Below are 9,131 nucleotides of genomic sequence, written 5' to 3' on the forward strand. Positions count from 1 at the left end.
AAAACAAAACAGGGCAGTGCCTGTGTCTCAGTGAGTAGTATGCCAGCTGAGGGTGGCAGGTTCAAACCGGGTCCCAAACTGCAACAAAAAATAGATGGACGTTGTGGCGGGTGCCCGTAGTCCCAGCTACTGGGGAGGCTGAGGCAAGAGAATCGCCTCCTAAGCCCAAGAGCTAGAGGTTGCTGTGAGCTTTGATGCCACCACACTCTACTGAGGGCGACTCTGTATCTAAAAAAATAAATAAATAAAAATAAAAAAGACACACACAGTGCCCAGCACCATACCTATGGTAGAGACAGAATGCAATAAGGTAGTGATTGTCGTTACCATTACTGTTATCTCTGAAAATTAAATAACGGGGTGGCTGTTAGAACTGGGAGAAGAGTCAGGGAGGAATGGGCTGCTGTTCCCTGCTGTTGGAGATGAGTTCTGGAATTTAGGGAAGAAAAATTTCCTCTTTCTAGAAAAGTCCCCCTTTTCCTTCCAGTAACCCCCAAAGAAGGAGCAGAGGAGGGCAGAAAGGAGGCTTCTGTTAGACTGTGGGCCCTAGTGCTGTGTAACTGGGCCTAGAGCTCTTGACCCAGGTTCAGGGGATAAAGAGTGAGTAGTGTCCACCCATCTGTGGGGTCTGGAAGGCTTCCTGAGGTCATGGCTGCCTGCCTAGTGGTTCCCGGAAGTGGGTGTTTTCTCCAAAGAGTTGGGCTAGCCAGGGTTGGGCTGAAGTATTGGTCAACCTCCTTGGCTGGGTGCTCCTGTCTGCCTGCCCAAATTGGATCTGTCACCTGGAAGTAGAGAAATGTCTTCCCTAAGACCTGAGACCTGAGACCCTCTGAGCTGCCCCAGTGTCATTCCTCCCAGCTTCCTTAGTGATTCCCCCTATCCCTCATGGGTTCAACACTAGATCAGAAAGCAGAAGGCCAGCAGGTCAGCCATGCTCCCCACTTGCCAAATGTGTGACCTTTGGCAAGTTACTTAATTCTGAGCTTCTATCAGAAGCTAATAATTGCACTGACCTTCAGGGTTGCTTTGAAAGGGACCAGTGATTGTACACATAATCACAGCATCAGGGCAAACATTTGAATAGAGTGACTGCCACTGCTGTCCTTGTTCACTGTGTTCCCATGCTCCCTGGCCCTCTTCTTATTGACCCTGCCCAACCATCTCTTTTCCTCTGAGCCCTCTCAGTCTCTCCCTCCCTCTCCCCTCCTTTGTTCCAGCTTCCTCTATTTGAGAAGAAGAGGTGCCAGGTAAGCCATTAAATGACTTATAGGGAGAAGAGAGAAGCAAGGTCCATGCATTAGTTGATAACTGTACTGTTGGTGGTGGTAAGACTCTGGCAGTAGCTGGTTGGGACCCTGATGCTCCCCCAGCCTGCCTTCCACACCTTCTTCTTGTCTTGCTTTTTTGGCTCCAGCCTCCCGGGCTTCCTCTAGGTTTCTCTTCCATACCAGGCCCCCTCTAGCCTTCACTGGGGACTCTCAACCTAACTGCACTGTCCCAGGTGGCATCTCCTGACACCAGGCCCCAGCTCTGAGGTAGGTCCCCCTTTCCACCATTCTCTATCCCTACATCCTTGCCCACCCTGGTCATGGCCTGTGATAGTGCCTTTCCTGACATCTGTCTCTCCAGCAGCTCAGGAGGGCTGGGATAGAGGCACCTTCACCCTGTGCGTCCAGCATCTGGTGCCCAGCCAGAGGAGAGGGTTGATCTGCTCCTGCTACTTGCCCCCACCTGGCCACCTCAAGGGGCCCTGCTTTGATCTACCTGGAGGGGCTGGAGGGATGAAGACAAATGCTAAGGAATCCATCCCTGAGCCAGTCCTTTCTGGAGAGCTAGCCTGGTCCTACCCCCAGGCTTCCACCCCAGACCCTCCTCCAGAGGCTATGAACTCAGCATGTGGGACTAGAAAGCAGTACACCTGGGTCTCATTACAGCCCAGACACCACTTTCTGCGTGATGTTGAGCCAGTCCTCTGCCCTCTCTGGGTCTTAAGTTTCCTTGGGTCTTAGGGCTGGGGACACATGCTGATGCCTACAAGGTCAAGCAGGTCATTGCTTGGATCTTACATGTCCTCAGGGTTAGGGGATCCTCTGAAGTAGGTGCTGGAAGAAAACTGGCAAGAGCACAACCTGCCTGGGCTAGCCCAGGGGCTTCAGGTCTGCTGATTCCTCAAAAGAAGCTGAAAATCTGAGGTTTGATGAGAAATCTCTTGATGGTTAAATGTTGACAAACAATTCACATTTTAAAATAAGCACTATATGGGCCACTCAGAACATCTCTGGGTAACAGTTTGTGGGTGCTAAGCTAGAGGGGTAGGTCTAGGAGTCCTTTAGGGCTCTCTGGCATTTCCTGCTATCTAGGATTGAAGCTGCTACTTCCTGCAAAGCCTGCCCTGGACTTGCCTCCTGAGGCATATCTGCTTTGCTCCTCTCCAGTGCTACTCTCTTTCCTCCCCAACCAGAGCTCACCCTGCCCTGTGGCTGACTTCACAAGCCCAGGACCAGGCCTGCACTGCCCCTCTTAGGCTGTCTTTCTCAATCTACCAAAGTCTGAGAGGGATTCGAAAAGCAGGGCCAGGACAAAGTAGGTGCTGGGGACCTCAGATCCCTCCTCTGATCAACCCCCAAATTCCACCTCACATAATGGCTCCTACCTCTGTGAGCTCATGCCTCTAACCCTCCAAGATGGAGCTGAGCAATTTCCAGAACCTCTAGCACTATACTGTCTGTATCTACCACTATAAAGAAGGTCACTGACACCCCAAGAAACACTGCTGGTCCAAGGCCACAGTGAAATTGGCAGCAGGTCTGAGGTTCTGTCCATCTCCTAAGCTGTTCCATGTTCCCCCAGGTCTCCTTGAGGGCAGGATTTCTTGCTTGGCTGACAGAGGTGGAAACTGAGGCCCAGAGAAAAGAAAGAAGTTCGCCCAGGGTTAGGTACTTGACTGTCATGGAGGCACACTGCTAAAAATAGCTCCTGGGGCCCAGAATCCTAGGGCTGGAGTTGACATTTTCCTTCTGCCTTGACTGCTGGGCGGTTGCTATGTGCAGCAGCCCCTGACGGTGATGGTGATGCAGATTAGGTGGGAGGGAAAAGGCCCTAGCGTCATCTCCAGAAAGGGGCCTGAACTCCAGTGTTTGGGCTCAGCTCAACTGCTCAGGGCCAGGGCAAGAGATAAGATGAGTTTATACTATGACTCTGAGGAAGAAGGGAGGAGAAAACCAGAGAAAAGAGAAAGGAAAGGGACAGAAAGGAAGGGGAAAGAAGAGAGGGAAGTAGGGAAGGAAAAGGAAGAGAAGAGAGAGGAGAAAAAGGAGATGGGTGACAATGGAGAGGAGGGAGCAGAAGGGAAGCAGCAGCCCAGGGGAGGGATCACAACCAGACTAGAATAGGGCCTCCCCAGGCTCACCACTACGGCAGATGGGGTAATGTCCATGTCACAAAACTAAGGCTTACAGTATGGGGTAATTTGATTAAGATCTTAGAACCAGAAAAGTGTCAGAGCCAGGATTAGAACTCAGGGGTTTAGTCTTGCCCTTCGACGTCTCAAACCTTGAATCACTCAGGCAGCATATCCCCAAATTGTGTATGGCCCCCAAATACCCTACCTCACAATACCAGAAGGGCAGTCTGGTTAAAATGCAGATTCCTGGGTGGTGCCTGTGGCAGGTTTGAACTTGTCCCTGGCCAGCTAAAACAGCAATGACAACTGTATTAAAAAAAAAAAAAAAAGTTGACATTATGGTGGGTGCCTGTAGTCCCAGCTACTTGGGAGGCTGAGGCAAGGGAATCGCTTACGCTCAGGAGTTAGAGTTGCTGTGAGCTGTGACGCAATGGCACTCTACCAAGGGCAACAAAGTGTGAGGCTCTGTCTCAAAAAAAAGAAATGCAGATTCCTGGGCCAGAATTAAAGTATAGTTCAGGAATGGTGGTTTGGGGGCCCTGACACTGTGGCTTATTTAGGGCCTTTCTGGTCTGACCTTCTGGTCCCAGATCCCGGCAGTAACCCTGCAGCTCCGCTATTCAGGATGATTTACACTGACCCTTCCATACCTCCACCCCAACAGGGTTGGGTCTTTCCCCAACAATCTCCCAGTCTCAAGTAGATCCACCAGCTTTTCTTCTGAAAGCCTTCCTTGTGGTTGGAATCCTCCTCCTTTTTAGAGCCCATTGGAGTAACAGCCTTCTCCTCCATCCAAAATTATTTACAGCATTCTATTTCACTTTCCATATGACTCTGCCTGTTTCCCAACCTTTCTCTCTATTAAACTGGAAATTCCCAGAAGGCTGGAGACTTGCCAGTTTAAACAACAATCTTCTGAAGTCTATGACTTCACCTGACCCTCCTGCCAACCAGAAGTGGCTGGGAGAGCTCTGCAAATCAGGAAATTGAGCCTCAGAGAGATTATGACCTACCCAAGGACACAGCCAAGAAAATAAGATTCAGAACTGGGTCTGGGACTCATGTCCAGCTCCAATGTCAAGTTCTGCTTCTGTTTTGTCTCTGATCACCCAAAAATGCCAATAAATCACCTGGAACAGGGATTATGATCCCACTGCCCAGATGAGGAAAGTGAGGCCCAGAGATAAACAAAGCATTCAACACCATCCGTATCCTGTTTTGTTTGTTTGAGACAGAGTCTCACTTTGTCACCCTCGGTAGAGTGCCGTGGCATCTCAGCTCAAAGCAACCTCAAACTTTTGGGCTCCAGCGATTCTCTTGCCTCAGCCTCCCAAGTAGCTGGGACTATAGGTGCCAGCCACAACACCTGGCTATTTTTTTGTTGTAGTCTCATTGTTGTTCAGCAGGCACAGGCCAGGTTCAAACCTGCCAGCCCTAGTGTATGTGGCCAGCACCCTAACCACTGAGCTATGGGCACCAAGCCCCTTATCCTCTTCTGTTTGTACCTGCATTTGGGTCTGAGTCCAAGTGCTGAAACTTTTTTCTTTCTCTTTCTCTCTGGCTAATGGGCATTGCCCAGGACTCCTCAGCATTCTTAGACTGACAGATGAGAGCCTTCATCTGCCACTGGTCCTAGTGTCACTCTGGACTGAAGTGCCTCACATGCAGGTTGAGACTCACTTGCCTGCCTTGTAGCTGACTAAGTGCTCAGAGAAAGAAAATTGGCAAGTACCTAGACACACCTTGGTCACTGTTACTCTGGACTTTATCCTTCTTATTAATGCCCAGCTGGGAAGAAATAACCTGAATGATTTTTTATGAAAGAGTGGAGGAGGGTAGGTCTGAGCCTGGCACAGGCCCAGCCCAGACTGGGCCAGCTGGGAAGGGTGTGGAGCAAGGTGGCTGGGCTGACATTTCTCAGAGGGTTTGCCAAGCCCTACACTTCAGGTGTGGTTTCAATGAGACTCAAGGAAGGCATGGCCCAACTCTGAACTCTGGGATGAAGTGCTAAGCTACCCAGCAGGTGCCCTATGGGGGACCACAAGGGCTTTGGATGGATGGAAAATAAAAAAATGTAACTAAATATGTGTCAAACACTAAGTATCATCAGGCTTTGTGCCGCCCCTCTTCCCTAGTGGATGGGGTTCCATCTAGACCTATTCCTGTGCCCCATCTCTGTGTCATCTCAGACCAGAAAGTTCTTCAGCTGGGTCTCCTTCCGCTTCTGCTTTGTCTTCTGTCCTCCCTACACCGAGGTCCCCCTCCAGCCTCTTGCGCAAGCCACCAGGACCAACCACTTCACCTTAGGGCGAGATAACCTTCTTCACAAACTTTTTTTTCCCCCACCCCCCACCCCTTCACAAACTTTTAATCAAGCCCAGCTGGGATCCTACTTCAGACCCTGGCCCTGAACCTCTGAATCCTCTCTTTTTATTTAATGTTCAAAACACCCTTTAAAATAGCCGTGAGGCCCTAGTTGGCCCTAGTGGCGCTCCGCCTCCGACCTTGCCTGTTTGTGCTCCACTAATAGGGAGTAGGGCTCTGGAGCATACGTAAGGTAGTTGGTGGAGAGGCTACAACGGGGTGTAGCAAGATGTTCAGAAATATGACTTTGTCAGCCCACCGCCTTAATCCTCCTCCTCCCGGCAAGGCGAGCCTGGGAAACCGAGCTCCCACCTCCACCCACTGAGCCCAGTGCAACTCCCCCCACTTCTCGGCTCCCTGCGCTTGACACAGCGCGCCTGCGTGGAAGCGAACCGCGCCCATGGCGCATGCGCAGCGGTCTCTCTGGTTGTATATCTGGGCGCCGGCGGTCGCGGCCTGAGACTGCTGGCGGACAAGGGTAACGAGGGTTCATTTGGATTTCTCGGCTTGAGCGCTCGCCGTCGCCTTAGCCACCGCCGCTGCCGCCGAGTCCCCAGCGCAGGTGAGGGCCCGCGCTCGTGTGTGGCGCCGACCAGGGAAAGACCCCGCGTGTCCGGCCGGGGCATCGCTCCCCTAGCCGTTGAAACCCATCCCCCATTGTCCTAGTCACCCTCCGCCTTCGGGGTCGACGTTTAGCTTCCAGATCATTTGCCTATTAGGCTGCTTAAGTTTCCCCCATTCGATCCCCTCCGGATTGTCCGTGTTTAACCAGCCGCGTTAGAATTACCTGCTCCTAACCCCTCTCGTGCCCTCGACCCGGGTAGCCTTTGAACCCCACTCCCTGAGGATTGTCTCCATTCACCAGACCCAACTCCCTCGATTTTATAGCCCCACGCCTCTCCACTTGCCCCCCCCCCCAACAATTCTCCTCACACACCTACCTTTCTTTATGTTGCTCCTTTTCCAGTTATACCCAGTTTTCCGGGCTTGGGGGGCATAACTCAGGGAAATCCTGGACTCAAGAGCTGGATGCCTTTGGAGGCGGGGGCCAGGACAAAGTTCAGATCTCCAAGAGACCTTCCTGCCTGGATGGATGACAGTGGTTTCTTCCCTGGCCTCACTTGTCCTCCTGGGTGTGTGCCAAGGTGTTTTATTTGCACTGTGCATCTCCCTAAGGAGCGTCCAGCCTCCCAAACCTGTTCTTAACTTGTCCCTTATCCTTCCACCCCTTTGGTTATTTGTCATCAGTATTTACTTCATTTGGTGAGGTTGCTTTGCAGATACTTTTGTATAGACCTGGGGAATGAAGAAGTTGATGACTTGGGTAGAGTCTGATCACCAATCCTGAGTTGAGTCCCACAGTGCTGTCTTTAGACATTTTTGAGTGAGACATGTTAGTATCCCAAGTTATGCCTGGTATAAACTGCAGGTGACACCTGAACCCAGTGACCTTGCAGTAGAATTTGCCTGGTTATTAACAAGTGTTGATGTCACTCATCATTAATCATTAGTCTTTCTACAGGTGCCAGTGTACTTTCCAGACATGGAGACTGTTGTTCGCCGCTGCCCATTCTTATCCCGAGTCCCCCAGGCCTTTCTGCAGAAGGCAGGCAAATCTCTGTTGTTCTATGCCCAAAACTGCCCCAAGATGATGGAAGCTGGGGCCAAGCCAGCCCCTCGGGCACTGTCCACTTCAACAGTAGACTGCCAGCAGATCAAAGAAACCTCTTCAGCCAATGCGAGTAAGTGTCATTGGCAATGAAGGAACATTGGGTATTTGCACTTATTACTAGAGTAGAAGCAGCTCCAGTCCACAGTGGTTGTGAGGGCCACACTCATGGAGGGGTTACTCCGTGCCAGGCTCAGCTGTGTGCATGGATTATCTCCTGTAATTGTCACCCTAACCCCTCAAGGTAGGCACTTTTAGTTTTCAGTCTTTAAAGATAAAATGGTGGCCAGTGTTCCACTTTATAGGTTTCTGGGTTGCATGTCAGTATCTGTTGGGGTTTTAGTGTTTCCTCAGTGCCTCATTTACATAAATATTAAATTGGAATGTTCTATGCCAGGTTTCTCCTTAAATGTTTGGCCTTTGGCTTTTACAGTAGTGATTTTTTTTCTTTAAAAAATTTCTCTTGTACTAAAATGCACATAACATAAACTTTACCATTTTAGGCCAGATGCAGTGGCTCACATCTGTAATCCTAGCTCTGTGGGAGCTGAGGTGGGTGGATTGCTTGAGCTCAAGAATTTGAGACCAGCCTGAGCCAGAGCTAGACCTTGTCTCTAAAAATAGCTGGGCTGTGGCGGGTGCCTATAGTCCCAGCTATTTGGGAAGCTGAGACAAGAGAATCACTTGAGCTCAAGAGTTTGAGTTGCTGTGAGCTGTGACACCATGGCACTCTACTGAGGGTGACAAAGTGAGACTGTCTCAAAAAAAAAAAGAAAATTTGCCATTTTAGCCATTTTCAAATATATAGTTCAGTGGTATTAAGTACATTCATATTGCTATGCAGCCAGTACCACCATCCATCTCCAGAACTTTTTCACCTTCCCCAAAACTCCATACCCATGAAACACTAACCCCCTATTCGTCCCCCAGTGCCTGGCCAGCACCATTCTACTTTCTGTTTCTATGAATTTAATTACCATGAGTACCTTATATGAGTGGAATACAGTATTTGTGGGTGATTTTTTTTTTTTTTTTTGCAGTATTTGGCCAGGGCTGGGTTTGAACCCACCACCTCCAGCATATGGGGCCAGTGCCCTACTACTCCTTTGAGCCACAGGTGCTGCCTTTGTTAGTAATTTTTTAAATATATGTATTTTTATTTCTGTATATAAAGTTTTTTTTGTTTGTTTTTTAGAGACAGAGTCTCAGTTTATCACCCTCGGTAGAGTGCCTTGGCGTCACAGCTCACAGCAACCTCCATCTCCTGGGCTTAGGCGATTCTCTTGCCTCAGCCTCCCAAGTAGCTGGGACTACAGGCGCCTACCACAACATCCAGCTTTTTTTCTTTTTTTTTTTTTTTTTGTTGTTGCAGTTTGGCCTGGGCGGGGTTTGAACCCTCCCCTTGGTATGTGGAGCCAGAGCCCTACCCACTGAGCCACAGGTGCTGCCCATAAAGTTTTGTTTTTATTAAAGACCCAAAAGTTGAATTTAGTTTTGGTGTATTTCTGCTAGGAGATGATGAGGCTTTCCAGATTTCACTTAATCCTATAGAATATTTTAATTTACTGGCTTTTAGGTGTGTTCTCTGGGTGTGGACTTGTAAGAAAGGAATGTTTTTTTCATTAAGGAGGAAGGATTTAATCCTTTGTAGGATTTATTTTCAGGAATTAGTTGCGTCTTTTTTTTTTTTTTTTT

The 9,131-nt window shown here is 49.5% G+C and overlaps 1 protein-coding gene across 1 annotated transcript in view; it reads left to right on the forward strand.

Moving 5' to 3' along the window:
- Window positions 1-6,166: 6,166 nt before the first annotated feature.
- ALAS1 (5'-aminolevulinate synthase 1) overlaps window positions 6,167-9,131 on the forward strand; it is a 22,674-nt gene continuing 19,709 nt past the window's right edge. The window contains 2 exon segments of the mRNA XM_012804902.2: window positions 6,167-6,329; window positions 7,290-7,509. Coding sequence (XP_012660356.1) covers window positions 7,311-7,509 — 199 coding nt within the window. The 5' untranslated portion in view covers window positions 6,167-6,329; window positions 7,290-7,310.

This window comes from Otolemur garnettii, unplaced genomic scaffold (genome assembly GCF_000181295.1).
Source record: "Otolemur garnettii isolate 467f Iridium unplaced genomic scaffold, OtoGar3 scaffold00032, whole genome shotgun sequence".
Taxonomy (NCBI): domain Eukaryota; kingdom Metazoa; phylum Chordata; class Mammalia; order Primates; family Galagidae; genus Otolemur; species Otolemur garnettii.